Below are 20,352 nucleotides of genomic sequence, written 5' to 3' on the forward strand. Positions count from 1 at the left end.
GGAGGCCATGGGCCCTGGGCCCTGGTTTAGAAGGTCCATACTTTCCAAAAGTAAACAGTGAAAAACTTGGTTCAAAGATTTTTCTGATGTTTATTATTGTATGAGCGAAAACAAGTAACACGTGCACACAAAAAGCCGTCAAAAAAAACAAATTGTATTTACAATCAGAACAAATCATTTTCCACATTGTTAAAGTGAATGGGCAGACAGTGGATAACGTGATAATTAGTGTTTGTGCTTTGGCAAAGATCAACATGATGTTGTAGACATGAATATCAGAAAACATGTTTTGTAAATTATTTTCACTTAGCAACAAGATTTCAGAAACTCATCTAGTTTGTGATTTATAAATCTGTCTTTATTCAAAAGCACAATGATATTACAGCTAAAAATGTAACACCCACAGTAAGCTGTGTTAATATATAGATGACACTATCCAAAAAGAGAAAAAAAACCTCATGTGTTTGCATGACTAATGATTGGCTGTAAAATTAGTTACTTGACACCTTGCTTGATGAAACAAAATATAAAACAAGTTGGCGCTTATTTACCCCGTGCATCTCTGGCCAGGAATTTATAAGATATGGAAAGGATAAAAACTTTTCACTTCGCAATTGGAACAATGAAACTTTACATCAGTGGTTCTCAATTCGTTTCAGGCTTTGGCCTTCAAGTTCAATTAAATGAATAATGTGGACCAGTCTATTGTTAAGTATGGATAAAGAAGGCCACAAACATATTGGCTTGCAATATATTTCTTCACTACCCAATTTCAAGGAGTGATATCAAACAATTGACAGCTAACAATAAACGGCCAATAACTTTAATAAGGTTTTTTGTACTGAATATTTAATAAACTATATGCAACTATTTCCAGTTTACGACCAAATATAATTAACGCCCTGTGGACCACCAAAAACGTCACCAGGCACCACCAGTTGAGAACCACTACTTAACATCAATGCAATATAACCCACAACAAAAAGTATTGCTGTCGAAATAATTTTATATCTGTAACTTGTGATCATCAGAAACTTTGGAAAAAGGGGCAAAAAAGTTTAAACATTCATGGTTGATCTTTTTTTGTAAAATTCCTCAATAAAATTACATGCATTATTTAAGCAAAACATTTTGAGCATTAAAAAGGATTCAAACAACATGTTCACTAAATATTGAACCGCACAGCGTAAAATAAAACAACAAAACATCCGGCTTATCTTGCCAAGGCAGTAATAAGGCTGGAGCACATCTCGAAGAACTCCATCGTGTGGTGAACATCAACTGATTCTACACTCACATTTCGGCCAGCCTGGCCCAGCGGAACACTCTTTGAGAACATTTGACCAGAAACTTCTACAAAAACGATAAAAAGAGTCAACTGTTAGGCAGGTTTAAAAAGAGGTAAAAAGGCATAATTCTGTTTTGCTTCGGTTAATGAACTATGCTTATTGTTTGCATCAAACAGAACAGAATTTAAAATAGCCAGGTAGTTTAATTTGTGGCAGTATTTGCAAAAGCACTGGACATTCCACTACAGCAATGAAATGTATATTACATTGCTCAGCGAAAGCACAAGACTGGCTCAAATGTTCTAATTACTTTCGTATTTCACATGTGACAGTTATTGCTTTTTCATGCAACAATTTTCAACTTCCAGTTATCGCTGTACCTTTTTTTAAGTATGCTGACAAGGTAACATTTAGTGAAACTGTAGCAACAACTTGGAAAAGTTATATAATTTGCTTTTGGGAACAAGAGCATGCTGGGATAAAAAAAAATCCTTTTCTATGCAGGGCTAATATATTTACTGCTAAAACTTGAGTGTTGCTAGAAAAGATATTTACCCTCCATCGGTAAGCCCAGGATTGGATCCCAGCTATCCTGAGTTGATCGGCTTAGAACTCCAGTGGATGTGTCTAGTAACTGGTTTTGTGCATCTTCAGATAAACTGCTGAAGTCGAGAAGGTAGCTTCGATAGTCAACTTGATAGAGCTGCAAAAAAAGGATAGTGTATTCAGGTGCATCAATGGTCAAACTATATGTGTACATAAAAGCACCAAGCCAATAAATGATCAGTTCGTGTATGTAGTAATAAAGATAAGTTCATTTTTTAAATCAAATTTCATCTTTGGGCAGCCTAAGCAGTGGTGGGATTCAAATGTTTTGTCAGCTGGTTCTATCACAAAAGTCATATTTTTCAGCCGGTTCTGTTACAAAAAGTCCATTGACAGTAACCAGTAATGATAACCGGTTTGCTGATCTCATTAAATTCAGTGATACGGTTCTATAGAACCGGTGCGAACTAGCTGAATCCCACCACTGGGTAAATGTGTTTCTTTATCATTATTAGCATGTAATTTAATATTTTCAGATCGAAACAAAACATATCATGGACTTTATTATAGTTGGACATGTTGCTAATTTCTTGAATAATATCGCTGTTTTTTCGTGAGACGGTTGTATAGAACCGGTGCGAACTAGCTGAATCCAACCACTGAGCCTTTTGGTTAACTGACTGCTTTGGGGGGCAGAAGTTTTAGGGTACAACCAAAAAACTGTCTATCTTAATATAAGAGATTTCGTACACTTGCTTGACCAACCAAGTGAAAAAAAACAGAAGGCTATTTTGCATTTTTGTCAACATAATTTCTTTCACACTCTTGCGCAAACAGAAGTCTAAAACAAATGTTACAAAACAAATGCTTGGTCAAAACAATGTCAATCCTATGTTCACCAGTACACCATAGCCAGGAATTCATAATGGGGGATTAATATAACAGCACATCCAAAGGCAAGTTCCAATAAGTCCACTTGTCATTTTATATGAGAATGGGCCAAATCAAACACAAGTATATGGTCAGCACACATTAGCCACACACAAAAACAGGATTGTGTTTACCTGCAAGCTCATCTTGTTAATATGCTTAGTAACAGGATTCACTCGTCGTACACGTACATGAAATGGTGATACCACCTTCCATTCGTAACCAAGACGTTTCATGGCCTTAAAGACCTGCACAAAAGTACAGAATAAGATACCTAATAATACTTATATTGTATTTGTCCTGAAATAAAAAAAACTTATAGTAAAAAAAAACGGTAAGAAACATACAAGCTGGTTCATATGACAAAAACTTTAATTCAGGGTTTAGACAATTTGCTTCATAGACATTTTTTTCCTATGGTTTATATCAATTAGTTTGTAAATTCAATTTTTTTAACATTTTCACACCCTGTAAGTTGGAATATGACTTACACAAGTATTTCAACTTGAGTTAGTCAAATTAAGCCCTATCTTATCATTCCTTAGCAGTTATTTTTAAAAACACATATTAAGTGTGCCCTAACTTCATGCCAAACTAACCTCAAACATAATGTCTCTTGGCCTGCTCTGGGAGCGAATTCCAAGATGCCATTTGGCACGTTTCAGAGGAGCAACCCTCTTTCCTGTCTTCAGAGAACCTGGTGTTGGAGGTTGCGCTTCTTGAAAATGATAAAAAGTGGTTTACTTGCCAGCTTACACAATCCATAAGTTACAATTGCATGAATAACAGTTTTGTTTTAGTACACAGTCACATTTTTCCTCATGTGCATACATTTATGACAAAAAACTGGGCATAATGTATTCAACGAAAAACTGGGCATCATGTAGTTCTTATTGAAACTAAGTTGTTTGTGCTGTAAACATGTTAATGAGTTAGCATAAAGCATGGGCCACACAACTACAGCTTATAGGTATGATCAAGCAAATTTGTAAGCACTAAGCAGCAGGAGAAACTAAGCAGAAATTTGGTTGTTACCTCTTAAGTCAGCATGGTCGAGCATTGGTGCGATCCTTTCTGGATGTGGTCGGCTCGCAAATTGTGCAAAACCAAAACCAGTGAGTCCAGATGCAGGTGGGCTTGATGCCAGAAAGAAATCTTGAGCTTGGTTGTAGATGATCTGGAAAATATGCATGTTTAAAAATGATCAAGTGAATCTGTTACCTCCAATATTGTATCACAATATTATTCATTTTTAGGGTCTTATACTAAAATGTTAGTTTTATCATGTATATTACCACAAACAGACCCATAAACCACACTGCAGTAGCAGAAAGACCATGAAAAAGTTATAACTTATTAGTGTATTGTAAGCTTGACAAATGTCAAATTCTTCACAATTTTTAACATAGCACAAACAAACATATACATAATGAAACTACACATGGGCATTTCATGGTAAACGAAAATCAAAAAAACAAAACTAATGGTACATGTACTAAAATGATCATTTTGAGATATCACTCATACCTTGTTGTCAATAATCAAGTGATATGCAACATTCAGTGGATCATGTGGAGGTTTGTGAGCCAATGCATGAGTAACCTCCTCTTCTTTAACCCCAAACTTTCTGCAAACCTTTACAAAACCATATGTTACATTACAAATTTGTTTGATGTTACAATCTTACTGAAATTACATGCTGAGTTTTAGAATACATAGTTGAAGTGAAGAAATGCAGCAACATTGCACAAACAAAAAGAGATGGCATTGGTCTACCTCTTGCAGAGCATCTTCATTTACAGCGTTGCTATCTGACCCAGCATCATCTGGAAAGAGGTAGCTAGGCAGATCCACCTTAAACCAGTCGTACTGACGAATTTCAGTAATGGTAGCTCTCTTCATTGGGTTTACCTGCAAAAAATCATGAAAAGTAAAAGTTAACTAGTAAACAACATTAAGTATTTACAAATGAAATGTAGTTTAAGGTTTCTCCAAACAGTCATGGGCATGAATTTTGGTTGTGCTACTATTCAAAAATTAAATTGTAAAGCTTACAACTCCAATTGGTTTTGGATAGCAGTTAAAACACCCGGAGGAATAATATGGGGTACTGCATAACACAAACCAAGTGAAATCAAAGTAGGTTCCCTTCCGGGAAGGGGACCCGTGACAAATCACTTCCAGTTGCAGGAAGTTTATCAGATGACATGAAATATATACTTCCCACATTTACAAAACACATCCAACATTTACTTTACTTACAATTTTGCATTTCCAACAATACAAAACTTTGAAACAAGTATTCAAAACTAAATGCTATTTAAACAAAAATCAATATTTACTTTTAGCATGTGTTGAATCAATTTGGCAGCATTGCAGTCTAGGTATTGAGGAATTTCAAATACTCCACTGCTAATCTTTCTGAACAGGGTTGGAATGTGTTCATCGTCAAACGGCAATGTGCCACAGAGCAGTGCATACAAGATTACACCACAGCTCCATACATCCACTTCAGGTCCAGCATACAGTTTTCCTAAAAGTTCAATGTGTTTTGACAAAACAATTTCAAACAAGGTTTATCCACTCGTAAGTGATTAAAGAACCATTAAACAAATACAAAAAAAAGTTTTACAAAAAACTTACAACACAAAAACAAAGCTGCCAAAACAATTTGTTTAATATACATAAATACATTCCTTGCAGACATTTCAACATTCATTTTAGAACACACTTTTTTAATAAGTCATAGCCAAACCACATCAAAATTACTGACATTTATTTAAAGTAGCTTATATTATGAGGCGTAAATAGAATTCCCTATCTTACCTGACACTACCTCTGGTGCGGCATAATTAGGTGAACCACAGCTTGTTTTCAAAAACTCTCCATCAGACATCATATTTGAAAGTCCAAAATCAGCAATCCTAACATTGCTCCTAGCATCCAACAACAAGTTCTCTGGTTTTAAGTCCCGATGTACGACTTTGTGTCGATGGCAATAGTCTACCCCTGTGACATAAAAGTTTTAAACAGGGCACTAAAAAAAAGGTTGTTTAGAACAGCGGCATGCAACATAAGGTCCGTGGGCCACAGCCCGGCCCGGCCCGGCCCGCCAAACTATTTAGTGTGGCCCCCACCAACACACATTTTGTTGCGAAAGCCAGTGTTGTGCTGAAACTCTGTATGTTGTAGAAAACAAATTTGTTGATGCTTTTTGAAGAACTTCGAATTTATTGTGCACACGGAAAAAAGTTATGTGGCCCTTGCTTGAGGTCCGAAATAAGTTATACGACCCACCAACGAAAAATGTTGCACACCCCTGGTTTAGAGTATAAAATATGATGCCGGAAAGCAACTTATAACTTTGTGTCTTTTTTAATCTACAGAGTATATATGTTTGAGAGAAACTTTCACAAATATCTTGTGACCACTATATCATCAATTTAACAAGCTTTTCTCATATTAAGCATGTTTTAAAACAATCATGTTCAGTTAACTGACTTATTTTAAACAAATAGTTTCACTGGAAAATTTTTAACACAATCAAACTTGTGTCAACATCTTAAATTTAAGTACCTGAAATAATTTGCTGGAAAAACTTTCGTGCTTCACTTTCCCTCAATTTTCCATGCTTGACAATGTAATCAAACAGCTCTCCACCAGGAACATATTCCATTACCATGAAAATATCCGTTGGTGTGCATATCACTTGGTAAAGCTTTATAATATGAGGATGTCTGAATAACTTGAGGTTCTGGATTTCACGTTTCAGCTTGCTAACGACATCGAGAGACTTGATTTTTTGACGATTGAGAACTTTTACTGCAACTCGGTAGCCAGTGATTTGATGTGTCGCGATCTTAACTTTGCCAAATGTTCCAACGCCCAACGTTTCTCCGAGCACATAATGCCCAATCTTAATTGCCCCAGTTTGCACTATGCTCTGTCTGTTTTCCCCTGATTGGTATGCCATTCTGCAAACCAAAATAAGTTTTTTGTAGATAATTTGATTAATTTAAACAAGTAAAAAAAAGATGAGACTAACAACAAACGACTTCCATGTAATAAATTAAACTTTCTATGTACAAAACAAACATTTTTATTTGCACACTGAATTCAATTGACAAAATACGTTTGCATCTGCAATATGCATGTATTTTGACAATTGGTATGCTTCACTATTGCACTCAATAACGGCATAGTTATTATTGTAAAGAAATAAAATACTTAACAACATTTGCAACAGATATGAACGATAACAAACTCCATGCTGTAAGCTAAGCTGACGTGTTTGACCTTTGACGTAACAAAACGTCGGTAATTACATGAGCCCAGAATTAACAGGTATCGTAGACAAGAATGACGAACACAATACCTAAAATAGCCTGTGTTTGCAAATTGCGTCTTCTTTACCAAACGATGCGAAAGTAAGACACGAATTTTACAAAACTGGGATGACAAAACAAACACAAGGCAAGTCACCTGACACAAACACACACAACGCAAATCATCGAGGCGTGATAGAAAAAAATATGAAATTTTGCACGTAAGCATATTTGCATGACATGAAATTCCAGGGTACAATACAGTTATGCAATTTTGTCCATGGTAATTACGGTTTTCTATACATTTGTTTTAATATAAGATGCAAAATACTTTGTAGACACTTGTGCAGCCATGCGTAAACCTGCCATTGTAACTTTCTCCTTACGTGGTACAATGTTGTTTTTTGCAATAATTGTAATAAATGTGTGGTGTGTGTAATAATAACAGTGGAAACGAAACTTTTAGGGTCTTATAGCCTTTACCATTTGTTAGATAAGTGTTATCACTTTTGCTGACTGCCCATTGTTTCAGGTCTGTTGGTTTTTGTTTTCATTTGTGATTTTTGTATTATTATTGATTAGTTTGTTTTGCAAAAGCATTGTTGTTTGTTTGCATATGCTTGTGTGGCGGAACAGTCACACATAGTTTTTTAAATTACTTCGTACTTGTAGACTGTGTTGCAATATACTAGCATTTGTTTTTTGTTAGAGTTTTGCTGCATCTGATGTATTTTGTTTTTGTTATTTTTTTAATTCCCATTGGTTTGCCCCAAAATGCTTTGTTAAAGGAGATCATAAATTTTCTATCTTTGTTTTAAAGCAATCACTGAACCAGTAAAGCAAAATTGGTTGCTCTTTTAATGTTCAGATACAGTAACTTTTTAAATATTATTTACAATAGATTAATGTCTTTTATAATCTTTCTTTTGCTTTAGGTTAGTTGAATTAGCTGAGTAAATTCATAGCTTAAAACTGAACCTTGAAGACTGACCGGTACTTTTAAAAACAAATGGTTTAATTTTGAAACTAAAATGGAGAATACTATGAACACAAGTCATAATGAAACCAAACCTACATCACCTAAGCTGAGTGGATTGTCGATTGGCCAAGTTTTCACTTCTGCAACAACTATTCCTCTCATTGATGCCAGAAGTGGAGAAATTACGCATTCTGTAAAGGAATCATATCACTGCCCGCAGTGCAGCTTCAGTACTGCATGGAAAAGCAGTCTTTCGATTCATTTGAAAACCCACACTGGTAAAGTACATGCTAAATCACCATTTAATTTGTTTGTGCTGAATTTTTGATATATTTATTTTCCTTCAGATGAAAGGCCATGGCAATGTGCTTTGTGCAACAAACACTTTAAGCTGAAACATCATCTCAAACATCACATCTTAACACACTCAACAAGCAAGCCATTTAAATGCAACCTTTGTAACTACAAGTAAGTCAACTGGGTCACCTTTCTTCTGCATAACATGTGTTTGTAGTGGTACATAAAAAACTTTGTGGATTACCTGTATGATTATATTTAGACTATTATAATATCACTGACATATAGTGTAATGTAACAGATTTAAGACCTCTTTCATGGTAAAATGTTTTATTGAAGTTGTAAGTCCTTAAAATTCCATAGTCAATAGTCCAACATTCTAACAACTCATTTAAAACACTTGGGGGCCAAAGCCCATACCACAATCCTAAACTGGTGCAAAAACATAATCAATCGTATGTATTCATGGCATTTTACAATACGGCACTCACACCCTACACGAAATTGTAACTCAGTTTTTTGTTGGAAACAATATTATTATGTGACAATTCCTTTTAGTTAGAAATATGGTAATTGTAATTAACAGGAACATTTGCTAAACTCATAATATGTATAGGTTTTAGATTTATAAACTTCAACAACAAATATGATTTTGTGATGTTCTATATTTTTAGGGTGCATCTAAAATATACAGGGTCGCTTGGTGCACCGCTTGGATCGCTTGGTGCACCGCTTGGATCGCTTGGTGCACCTTTATACAACTTGGTGCACCTTTATACAACCAGGTGTGCCTTTATATCGCTTGGTGCACCTCAATATCGCTTGGTGTACCCTTATATCGCTTGGTGCACCTTAATATCACTTTTGGTGCTTATATAGGTGCACCAAGCGATATAAAGGTGCACCAAGCAGTGCACCAAGCGATCCAAGCGGTGCACCAAGCAATCCAAGCGGTGCACCAAGCGATCAAAGTGATCCAAGCGATCCTGTATATTTTGGATGCACCGGTATTTTTACCTTCAAAACTACGTGACAAAATATGAATCTGAATTTGTTGTGCTAAATATTTTTTTGAATTACAATATTGTTGGTAAAAAATATAATTAACATGTTCTCAACACAGGACCGCTGATAATCGCAACATGCAAAAACACAAGTACAATAAACACAGGATCACACTAAAGCGTCGTGGTGGTGAAAAACTGACTTTGCCAACTATGGTACCTGGTAGCCATGCTGACTATGATGCTGTAAACCCTTTCACCGAGCAGGGAATAAACTCATCTCAATCAGTAACGAGCACACCACTAAGTACACCCAGTTTTCAAGGGTCAATCGCATCACCTATTTTTCAATCTCCAACATCTTTTAACATAGCTTCCACGAGCCAAACACCCTGGCCGCAAAAAAGTCCTGACAACTATCTTCAGCAGAACACAGTACTTCTAGGCCAAAATCCACTGGAATCCAGACAAACTGATACCTCCAACAGTCTGTTCCGTGTCATGCTTGGACATGACAATGCCAGTGATGCCCTAAGAATGTCATCTCCTTTAAATGTTTCAATCATTAAAGAAGGGTTAGCAGAAGCTCGGGAAAAGCGGAAATCGTTGAATTCTGAAAGATCATTCGATATGTCTCAATCTGGAAAAATCCCTGACAGTCCAAGTCAATCTTCAATGTCTGCAGAGACAGGAACTTCCAATATTTGCAACCGCCAAAAATACAGTACTGTTGAAAGTGATGCTAGTGATACACCAGTCTCACCACCAGAGAAGTCAAAGGAGCCGGTCACAAAATCCCAAGAACCGACTGCATCAAACTGTTGGAAATGCAAACATTGCCAAATCATATTCCCTGACAAAATAATGTATGGTTTACACATGGGTTGTCATTCAGTGACAAATGAATACCAGTGTAACATTTGTGGGGCTATATGTCTTGACAAACATGACTTTATGTTTCATTTCACAATAGGTAAGCACCAAAACTAAGTTTGTGTTTTGCTTAAGACTTATGTACAAAACAGAATAGCAAACAATGCTATACACTGCACAAAAGAGTGACATTGCATTTCTTGTATGATTGAACTGATTTTACCTACTTAAAATGCTCAAAAATAATGTTTAACACTTTTGCTTTGCCAAATGTCAATTTTCCGATCAACAAGGATATTGATCTAAATCGTATCAGGCAACATTTTCTGTATTCATGTTGTGTCTGTGTTTCAATAAGAGTAATTTGACCTTTATTTCCACATTCACTGCCACAATGGTTGTGTCTTGTAACCATCGTGTGCCTTTTGTATGTCCTTACAAATGGAGTACTGTTTTTTGGTTTTGGAAATGACTTCTAGTTCTACCATTCAAGATCTTGGTAGCATCATCCTAAATGATGATCATGAATTATATCTGGCCTACTATGTATTTCTAGGGTAGAACACTCTTCAATGAAATTATTTTATGGTCTGTAATATGTAGTGAAAATGTGAAACTGCTCTTACCTTTTTTGTTGCTAGCCATAGTATTGTTCATTTATTGAAGTATTAAATGTGTACAGTATTAACTTTGCCTGTGATAAAAATTAACGCTGTACATGTCATACTATTTGCAACTTGGGCAATGGTTTATTTCTCGATACAATAGCACTTTTACCAACTTCGTTCCAGTTTTAAAAGTTTGCAAAGGTACACAGACAGAAACAACTTTCCATTCTGCCATAGCCATATGATTCTGTCACGGATTATTCCATCTGTCTTTCCTACTCTTTTTGGAAGCGAAGTTTTACTTACCAAAATCATGACAGGTAATGTCTTCTTGTTTGTTTTTTCCAAAACGATCCGATACTGATTTCGTACAATTTAGGCGAAAATCGAATATTTGGTCGAAGAATCTTTACCGGTAATGAAATGGATCCTAGAAAATTTATTTCACTGCATGCCTTGGAAAGAAGTGTTTGTCGTTATGGCAACGTAGACATCGTTTGCAATATTTTGAAGTTTTACGTAGTTCATGACTTTTTGGATGAAACAGTCAGTTTTCATATCATACGTTGCCAATGCACCAGCCGTGTACGCTACAGCAGTAGTTCTCAAACTGTGCGTGGTTTCAATTTTCCAAGGGCGTCGCAAAATAGTTCTGTTTCGTGGCTTTTTGTTGTTGTATCAATAATCACAACTTTAATAATAATTTTCCCCAATAACCTTTATTTGCTAGTGCGTCGCAAGTCCACAAAACTTTTCCAGAGGCGTCGCAACAAAAAAAAGTTTGAGAACCACTGCGCTACAGAAATGTGTTTAGCAAAACACACATACTGAAGCGCGCATGTTGCAACTGAAGTGTGTTGTACGTGGTGGCAATTTTCAGCAAATGATCTTTTTGAGGTGGTGATAAACACCGTTATGTGTGCGTAAAGTGAGAATAAGCCCCAAACAAGGTCAAATAAGAACAGATTATGGCAAATACTTCAATCCCACCCTGATTAGCTCTAACCATCGGTGCTTTCGAAAGTCCGTAATTTTGGCATGAAATATGTTTATGTCCATTAAAACTGCCTGCTATGTGATAACATGTTGCATTTTGTGCAACCTAGGACAATTTGGTACACAAAAAGTGCCAACTTTGACGTTAACGCGGTCATCATCATAGCTTGTCACGCCAGTGCTGGAGCCAGGTGAGGGCCTCTTCCGTGATGTCCCTTAAAGATTGGTCAGAGCATGCTGGGCCAAGAGGGCAGCGGGATAATATATGGTCCATCGTTTGAGTTTCTAGGCCACATTCACAATATGCATCTTGCACGAAGCCCCATTTGTGGAGGTTTGCTTTGGTGCGCCCAACACGGCAGCGAGCCCTATTTAGGGAGCACCAGTCCATTCTTGTCAAGGTAGGTTTCTTTTGGAGTGATTCCGAAGGGTCTGGAATGGCGGGGTATTGAGCTAGGTCAACTTCGCTTGTCCATTTTTCTAATCTAGCGGCTGCTGCATTGTTGTGTTCCAGAGTGGGGATTCTGATAAAGCTCTTTCGGGATTTCAGTCTCGATTGAACAGTCTCGTGGTTGTACAAAAGGATGTCGGGTATCCAAGGACTGTTTGCGGCGTTCTTTCCTTGTGGCAATGTCTCTACGGATGTGTGGAGGGGCGATTGTAGCCATGCAATAGAGGGTGCTGAGTGGTGTTGCGTGGAGGGTACCGGTAATAACCCTGCATGTCCGGTTGAGCTCTGTGTCGATGGTCCTTGTGTGGCAAGATCGAGCCCACACTGGTGCACAGTATTCAGCAGTTGAATAACATATAGCTACAGCTGCTTGTTTCAAGGTGTGTTGGTCCGCTCCCCATGTCGAGTTAGCGAGCTTCCGCAGTAGGTTATTACGGGCAGCTATCTTCTTTTTCAATTTCTCCAGGTGCACTTTGTAAGAAAGTGTCCTGTCCAAAGTGACTCCGAGATAGACTGGGTGGGGAGTGTATTGTAGATTGGTGCTGCCCCATCGGATGTGGAGTTTGTGGCTGGCTTTATGATTATCGAGATGGAAGCAAGATACTTGCGTTTTGAATGGATTGGCATTTTGATACCATTTTTGGTAATAGGCAGAGTCATTCACTGCGGTGCATCGGTGTTTGCAATGTAAAGCCAGTACATGTAATACAGCCTAGTACATGGGTTAAATTGTTTAGATGCATAAAATATGCTTTCTGATGCTGTTTCCGTAAAATTTTTCATTTTTTTTTTTCATTTCTGTTATCAAGTTTTAAAAAAAAACTTTTCAAAAAACAGCATTTCAGATATTAAGTTTCACACAAACATTTTTTAAATATATATATACCATTTTTTATTTAAAAATGAAATGCTAACAATAGCATTAAATAGACCATGCCTCAATATCAACAGATGGAAATTACTTCTATAAAAAAACAATAAACAAAATATTGTAAAATTGATGAAAACCAGTGAATCAAAATATTGGCCAACAACAAAATGACTTTTTGGTAAGAGAAACAAAGACATATGTAAGGCAATCTGATAGAATTTCAAAACCTTTTGTGTTTCTATGGACAGATTGCAATGCAGTATCAGCTCTGGTGTGTCCCAATGGTTAAATGATACATAAAGTCATATTTATCGCGACATTCCAACCCACATATGTTACACTGATACACATTGGCTACCGAATGACATCCAATATGCAAACCATACATCACATTGTCTGGGAATACAATTTCACAATGTTTGCATGTCAATTTCTTTGTTTCCATGTTTGAATGGAAAACAGATGAAGCCGTTGAATCTTGAAAACTTGTTATCGTTGGTGTACTGGTGTCTGGCAGACTAAAATTAAGTCCTTGCTCCTCGAATGAGTTTATCACATCAGGGTTGTTGTTTTCAGACTCGGCAGTTGGTAAAGATAGTTCACCCGATGCATTTTCAAATAGTTCAGTAGGGTGTTTCCTGATCTTATGCCTTTCCATGTTTACAGTACTGCCGGTTCTGCAAAAAAAAAACAATCTTTAACAGAATTTTGTAACACAAACAGTGTGATTAGTGATTACCTATAGTCGCAAAGTGTACATTTATGGTGTTCAAATTCTGAGTGTGTCAAAACATGTTGTGTTAGATGATGCTTGAGCTTGTACTTCTTCTTGCATATAACACACTCATATGGTCGCTCATCTAACAACAAAATACAAATAGTTTAGGGCAGGGCAGGGGTGTGCAACCTTTGTTGCTGTGGGGCCAAATATGATTGCCAAAATTAGATCGCGGGCCCCACCTGTGTATAACACAAAGTGATTTTTCTTTGTTATTTACCAAATATGCATAACTACAAGTTAAATTCGCATTTGATTCTAGCCACACATGCCAGGTCGCAGAAAAATAGCATCTGACGCATTAATCTTAATTGCTCAAAAATATATAATAGTTGGACATAGTCGTTTGTCAGGACATTCGAGATCCAAGGGTCTCTGCAGGCCGCACAACCTTTAATAAAGGGCCGCAGGTTGCACACCCCTAGTTTAGGGCATACATATATTTGTACCATATACTACCTTTCAGTACTGACCTGTGTGTTTCTTCAAATGAATCCTCATGCCACCTCTTCTTGATGTTTTATAGCTACAATGTGGGCAAAAGTGTGTTATAGGTTTCTTTCGAAATGAGTTAAGCAGAGTTGATCTATATTGAATCTTTTGCAGTGTTGGTTGCTGGGATTGAGTTATTGGAATAAATTCCACTTCATCTTGATCAGTATCCACAGCAGCATCCATCATGAAGCAAGTTAATCAAAAAAGTTCAAGTTGATTAATCACAACTGGTGCACTTTTCCAGAAGTTGTGATCACGAAAATTTTGTGCTCATCTATAATGGATTGTAGAGAAAATCAAACATGCTGGCTCAACACAATTTCTTATACAACAGGTGCTCACAATATAACTGCTCACACAATTGTTTTCAAAACTTTTTATACCTTAAAACTAACTTTCAAACATCAACTAAACAAAACTTTACTTTTCGCAATCTAAGTTCGCACGGCTCACATGTTGTTTACTTTTCCAAAATACGTGCTTTGACTGTGAAACACAATGACTGCAAACGTGATATAGCAAGTAACTCTTTCTTCTGTTGGGAAACTCTGGTTGTGATTGTGAATGACACCATGCACAAAATAGCGCTACGCGAACGATATAAAACATGCTGCTTTTGTGCGTTCTGCCTAAATGAAAACTACCTTTTCTGCTGGCTTTGGTGCGTGTATGTTTTATTGGTATGCCTGTTCTGGCGAATGTGTGCTGACTTTTGTGCTTAACATGCTGTGGGGCGTGTCATACAGCTTTATGTGTCAAGCACGGAATGTGCGCATGTGAGGCGTTCTTTTTTTGTGTGTTCTCACGTAGGCTCGTGTGCTCCCAGTTTGATACGCGTGTTATGACTTCAGTGCGTGCAAGTTGTGTGTGTGTGTGTTTATTCTCTATTTGGGTAGCCAGGAAAGTCATTTGTTCAAAGCAACTGATACGAACTGTGTTTGCACTTTGAACATAGCGATGTAATTGCACATTTTTGTTGTATATATTGGCATGAATATAATACACATTTAATGCTTGTTTGGGTTTGTTTCTTTAACAAAAGTTCCTTTGGTGTGGCCCTCTTGAGGGCTGACAGGAAACATGCATTCACAGGTGGAGGTTTTCCCTATCTTTTCCCATTTTTTTTTATCAAAACACAGAATTTCTGTACTGAAAGTGAAAGTCACTAATTATGGGTCCCCTTCCCTGAAGGAAAAAAATATATAGACAAAAACAATATTGTTTTTGTCTATATATATTTTTTCGTCTAACGCGGATTTGTTCCCACGTTTTGGTCAACAAAGAACGGTTCAAACTTTTTCAAATTTACACACATTATAGATATCGGTCTAAAGATGGTCCATGTGGATTTTGACCCCATTTGATCCCTCTGTTTACCCACAGCCCCTTAAAACGTGAAATTTTTAATGCGGATTTGTTCCCATGTTTTGGTCAACAAAAAATGGTTCAAACTTTTTCAAATTTACACACATTATAGATATTGGTCTAAAGATGGTCCATGTGAATTTTGACCCCATTCGATCCCTCGGTTCACCCACAGCCCCCAAAACCTGAAATTTTTAAAACGGCTACACTTGCTATAGCAGATGATTCTGGAGTTTCATACTTTTTTGATTGGTACAATGCAGCGTATTTTAAAGTATTTGTAACTTGAAATTGTATATATTCATTTTCAACCCTTTACCCCTAAATATTTGTTTGTTCTTTCACGTGTTAATGAGGTCAGAAATACAAGACTTATTTATAAATATTATTTTCAATGTTTAAATGAAATACTGTACTAAAATAATTGCATGAAAATATATTAAAAACTATGCTTTATTATCAACTTATGAAAGCTAATTTTATAAAACAACATTAAACAAAACATTGTAAATTTAGAATAGATTGATAAAAACCAGTGATTTGAAATACTGGCTGGCAACAAAATGATTTCTGTTTGGTAAGAGAAACAAACACATATGGTAAGGCAATCTGATAGAATTTCGAAACCATTTGTGCTTTTTTGACAGATGCAGAAACTTTCTTTGCCGTTAGAATGCAATAAAACTGAAGAGATCTACATAAATGACTTCTGTTTTGTAAGAGAAACAAACACATATAGTAAGGCAATCTGATAGAATTTTGAAACCATTTGTGCTTTTTTGACAGATGCAGAAACTTCTGTTGCCTTTGGAATGCAATAAAACTGAAGAGTTCTACAGTACCACAACTTTTTGACCAGATAATGGTGAACAAATCGTTATTACAATGCAGTATCAGCTCTGGTGTGTCCCAATGGTTAAATGATACATAAAATCATATTTATCACGACATTCCAACCCACATATGTTACACTGATACACATTGGCCACTGAATGACATCCAATATGCAAACCATACATTACATTGTCTGGAAAAACAATTTCACAATGCTTACATGTCAATGTCTTTCTTTCCATGTTTGAATGGAAAACAGATGAAGCCGTAGAATCTTGAAAACTTGTTATTGTTGGTGTACTGGGATCTGGCACACTAAAATTTAGTCCTTGCTCCTCAAATGTGTTTATCCCTTCAAGGTTGTTGTTTTCAGACTCGGTGGTTGTTAAAGATAGTTTACCTGATCCATTTTCATATAGTTCGGTAAAGTGTTTCCTGACTTTATGCTTTTCCATGTTTACACTACTACCAGTTCTGTGGAAAAAAACAATCTTTAACAGAATTTTGTAACACAAACAGTGTGATTAGTGATTACCTATAGTCGCAAAGTGTACATTTATGGTGTTCAAATTCTGAGTGTGACAAAACATGTTGTGTTAGATGATGCTTGAGCTTGAATTTCTTCTTGCATATAACACACTCGTATGGGCGCTCATCTAACAACAAAATACAAATAGTTTAGAACAGTGGTTCCCAACTTTTTTATTGTCTGAGCCAAATGGTAGTTTTGTAGGTGTGGAGGGAGCCGCAAAAAAAACAAAACCTTGAGAAAATCACTAAAGATTATTAACTTGAAAGCTAAAATAGCAATCTATGGTGGTTTTATGAGGTTTTGTGGTAGCCACAAGATAAGCAGTTGGGAGCCGCATGCGGCCCTGAGAGCCGTGTTTGAGAATCACTGGTTTAGAGCATATCTTTATTTGTACCAAAAACTACCTTTCAGTACTGACCGGAGTGTTTCGTCAAATGAAGCGCCAAGTGGCCTCTTCTTGTTGTTTTGTAGCTACAATGTGGACAAAACTCTGTTTTAGGTTTCTTTCGAAATGAGTTAAGCAGAGTTAAAGCATCTGATCCAAACTGGATCTTTTGAATTGTTGGAACAGATTCCACTCCAATTTGATCAGCATCCATCATGAAGCAAGTTAATTAAAAAAGTTCTTTTATCACAATGGTTGCACTGTTTTACACAAATTGTAATCAAGAAAAAGTTTACAGACCTGTAAATGCTTATTGTACAGAAAAATAAACATGCTGGTTTAACACAATTTCTCATACAACAGGTTCTCACATGACTGTTTTCAAAACCATTTTTTTCATTTTTAATCATAAACTCAAGAGCACATACACCTTAAAAGCAAACATGGAAACTAAAACTTAACCGACGTAGAAAAAAAACAAAACCTAGCCTTTTGCAATCTTAAGTTCATGGCTCACTTAATAACTTTGACTTTAGGTTGAACACATCTGGTTACAACGTAAAATACCCTATTCACACGGTGCATCTAAAATATACAGGATCGCTTGGATCACTTGGATCGCTTGGTGCACCTTTATATCGCTTGGTGCACCTTGATACCGCTTGGTGCACCTTTATATCGCTTGGTGCACCTTTATATCGCTTGGTGCGCCTTCACATCGCTTGGTGCACCATTATATCGCTTGGTGCACCTTTATATTGCTTGGTGCGCCTTCACATCGCTTGGTGCACCTTTATATCGTTTGGTGCACCTTTATGGCTTGGTGCACGTTTATACGACTAGGTGCACCTTTATATCACTTGGTGCACGTTTAAATTGGGTCCCATTTTCGTCACTGTTACGACATTTAAGCATTTGGATCAAGCGTTCTTTGACTTTTTTGGAAATTTAAGTGTGTTTTTAGATGATGATTTTGACAACCTAATTTTGGGTTCGGACGACGAGAAAGCCATGCATAAAGCAGCAACTTGTGCCTTTACGGGCTGTAATCATGTTCTATGCAATGAACATCTAAAGCAGGGGCGGGCAACTTCTCCAGTCGGTGGGCCTGACATGGGAAAATGAAGTACTTGGCAAGTGCCCCCTCTTGCCCCTACGTGGCGGCGCCCATGTATGGTGCAATGGTAACAACGGCGGGAAAGTTTTTTGCTATTGGGGAGCGTTACTGTCCGTTACAACTATAATTTGAGACAGTAAGTAAGTAGTGGGGGATTGCGGCAGATTGTGGCCGCGGGCCACATTATCATGTAAGACCTGAAACTGTCTGCGGGCCGCTCAAAATCCCGTCGCGGGCCGGATCCGGCCCGCGGGCCGTATGTTGCCCGCCCCTGATCTAAAGGATGACGTGACGCGATTCTTTCGCGATAAAGTGGGCGCTGAAGAAAAACGTCGCAACAGTTTGTTACAAATGTACGGCGACCTAATCAAATCCACCACTGAGGATGAATTTGACGTTAAATGTGCAGAAATTCTCGAAATATGCAATGATCAACCTTTGGCTAGGCCATATTTAGTAAGATGTTTAGAAACAGCAAAAGAATCGCAATGGAGAAAAATACCACTAATTGGAAATTTTGGACAAACAACAACAGCGAATCCCTTAATCATGTCCTCAAATGCAAATCAGGCTGGAAACAACAAAAGATCCCCAAACTCATCGATCAGATCTATGGCGTGGTGAAAGTTCAGTATAAAGAAATAACAAAAGCGATGGTTAACCTTGGACCCTTTCATCTGGCGCCAGGTTATGAGCATTTTGCTATACCGATCAATGAATGGTCTAACAAGTCCGATTCGGAGAAGCTTCAATATTTGCTTAATTTTTCAAAATTTAGACTGAATAAAACAAAACAAACACCCCAAAAACACCAATCGTCCACTGATAATTCCCTTCTTACACGTCTGCCCTCGGCGGGTGCAGGGAAAAGCGAGGTCAAAAAGATAGGAAAAGAAAACATCACACCAAAAAAATGAAGCACTAAAGAAAAAAGGCTTGCATATAACCAGATGTGTTCGTGTAATTTTCGTCTTTTAAATCGTAACTTAATATTTGTTTGCATCAGCTCATCCTAAATGCATGGGGGTTTATTTTACAAAAAAAAATTCGTTCATATAAATGGTGCCGTAAAATGCAAATCGTACTAGACGAAAAAGGCAGCCAGCGGTCCATGTGAATGTGATTATTTATTTCGATATAAATGTGTACCAAGTAATACGAAGTTTCAAGTGGTATAAACGTGCACCAAGCGATATAAAGTTGCACCAAGCGATGTGAAGGCGCACCAAGCGATCTAAAAGGCACACCAAGTGATATAAAGGTGCACCAAGCGATATAAAGGTACACCAAGCGATATAATGGTGCACCAAGCGATGTGAAGGCGCACCAAGCGATATTAAGGCACACCAAGCGATATAAAGGTGCACCAAGCGATATAAAGGTGCACCAAGCGATATAATGGTGCACCAAGCGATATAAAGGTGCACGTAGTTGTATAAACGTGCACCAAGCGATATAAAGGTACACCAAGCGATATAATGGTGCACCAAGCGATGTGAAGGCGCACCAAGCGATATTAAGGCACACCAAGCGATATAAAGGTGCACCAAGCGATATAAAGGTGCACCAAGCGATATAATGGTGCACCAAGCGATATAAAGGTGCACGTAGTTGTATAAACGTGCACCAAGCGATATAAAGGTGCACCAAGTGATATAAAGCTACACCAAGCGATGT

At 37.2% G+C, this 20,352-nt stretch overlaps 4 protein-coding genes across 5 annotated transcripts; 1 reads left to right on the forward strand and 3 right to left on the reverse strand.

Annotated features, from left to right (window-relative positions):
- Positions 1-70: 70 nt before the first annotated feature.
- On the reverse strand, positions 71-7,283 carry LOC145209143 (5'-AMP-activated protein kinase catalytic subunit alpha-2-like). Its single transcript, XM_080079395.1, has 11 exons — positions 7,141-7,283; positions 6,342-6,739; positions 5,592-5,774; positions 5,108-5,298; positions 4,542-4,676; positions 4,293-4,400; positions 3,801-3,942; positions 3,365-3,483; positions 2,900-3,013; positions 1,845-1,992; positions 71-1,353 (listed from the first exon to the last, which is right to left on the reverse strand). The coding sequence occupies exons 2-11, from the start codon at positions 6,736-6,738 to the stop codon at positions 1,214-1,216; spliced, it is 1,677 nt and encodes a 558-aa protein (XP_079935521.1). The 5' UTR covers position 6,739; positions 7,141-7,283; the 3' UTR covers positions 71-1,213.
- Positions 7,284-8,022: 739 nt separating this feature from the next.
- On the forward strand, positions 8,023-11,028 carry LOC145209148 (uncharacterized). Of its 2 annotated transcripts, XM_080079400.1 has the most exons (4): positions 8,023-8,347; positions 8,417-8,537; positions 9,041-9,151; positions 9,490-11,028. In XM_080079400.1, the coding sequence occupies exons 1-4, from the start codon at positions 8,122-8,124 to the stop codon at positions 10,358-10,360; spliced, it is 1,329 nt and encodes a 442-aa protein (XP_079935526.1). In that variant the 5' UTR covers positions 8,023-8,121; the 3' UTR covers positions 10,361-11,028. The 2 variants fall into 2 exon arrangements, with proteins under 2 accessions (XP_079935526.1, XP_079935527.1); XM_080079401.1 differs by lacking the exon at positions 9,041-9,151.
- Positions 11,029-13,157: 2,129 nt separating this feature from the next.
- LOC145209159 (zinc finger and BTB domain-containing protein 41-like) lies at positions 13,158-15,682 on the reverse strand. The gene is made up of 3 exons (XM_080079418.1): positions 14,421-15,682; positions 13,909-14,029; positions 13,158-13,846 (listed from the first exon to the last, which is right to left on the reverse strand). Exons 1-3 carry the CDS (start codon positions 14,626-14,628, stop codon positions 13,432-13,434), a joined length of 744 nt encoding a protein of 247 aa, XP_079935544.1. The 5' UTR covers positions 14,629-15,682; the 3' UTR covers positions 13,158-13,431.
- Positions 15,683-16,242: 560 nt separating this feature from the next.
- On the reverse strand, positions 16,243-17,886 carry LOC145209160 (protein hunchback-like). Its single transcript, XM_080079419.1, has 3 exons — positions 17,592-17,886; positions 17,177-17,297; positions 16,243-17,115 (listed from the first exon to the last, which is right to left on the reverse strand). The coding sequence occupies exons 1-3, from the start codon at positions 17,773-17,775 to the stop codon at positions 16,701-16,703; spliced, it is 720 nt and encodes a 239-aa protein (XP_079935545.1). The 5' UTR covers positions 17,776-17,886; the 3' UTR covers positions 16,243-16,700.
- Between the last annotated feature and the right edge of the window lie 2,466 nt (positions 17,887-20,352).

Source organism: Phallusia mammillata, chromosome 1, assembly GCF_965637545.1.
Source record: "Phallusia mammillata chromosome 1, kaPhaMamm4.hap1.1, whole genome shotgun sequence".
In the NCBI taxonomy this organism is placed as follows: domain Eukaryota; kingdom Metazoa; phylum Chordata; class Ascidiacea; order Phlebobranchia; family Ascidiidae; genus Phallusia; species Phallusia mammillata.

Coding starts and splice junctions, on each gene's coding strand:
- LOC145209143 (XM_080079395.1), bottom strand. CDS start 6,738: ATGGCATACCAATCAGGGGAAAACAGACAGAGCATAGTGCAAACTGGG. Junction 3,943..4,292: donor ACTTGATTATTGACAACAAG/GTATGAGTGATA, acceptor CATATTTTCCAG/ATCATCTACAACCAAGCTCA. Junction 3,484..3,800: donor CGACCATGCTGACTTAAGAG/GTAACAACCAAA, acceptor ATCATTTTCAAG/AAGCGCAACCTCCAACACCA.
- LOC145209148 (XM_080079400.1), top strand. CDS start 8,122: ATGGAGAATACTATGAACACAAGTCATAATGAAACCAAACCTACATCA. Junction 8,538..9,040: donor TGCAACCTTTGTAACTACAA/GTAAGTCAACTG, acceptor CTATATTTTTAG/GGTGCATCTAAAATATACAG. Junction 9,152..9,489: donor GTGCACCTTTATACAACCAG/GTGTGCCTTTAT, acceptor TTCTCAACACAG/GACCGCTGATAATCGCAACA.
- LOC145209159 (XM_080079418.1), bottom strand. CDS start 14,628: ATGATGGATGCTGCTGTGGATACTGATCAAGATGAAGTGGAATTTATT. Junction 14,030..14,420: donor TCATTTGAAGAAACACACAG/GTCAGTACTGAA, acceptor TTTTGTTGTTAG/ATGAGCGACCATATGAGTGT. Junction 13,847..13,908: donor TGTACACTTTGCGACTATAG/GTAATCACTAAT, acceptor TTTTTTTTGCAG/AACCGGCAGTACTGTAAACA.
- LOC145209160 (XM_080079419.1), bottom strand. CDS start 17,775: ATGATGGATGCTGATCAAATTGGAGTGGAATCTGTTCCAACAATTCAA. Junction 17,298..17,591: donor TCATTTGACGAAACACTCCG/GTCAGTACTGAA, acceptor TTTTGTTGTTAG/ATGAGCGCCCATACGAGTGT. Junction 17,116..17,176: donor TGTACACTTTGCGACTATAG/GTAATCACTAAT, acceptor TTTTTTCCACAG/AACTGGTAGTAGTGTAAACA.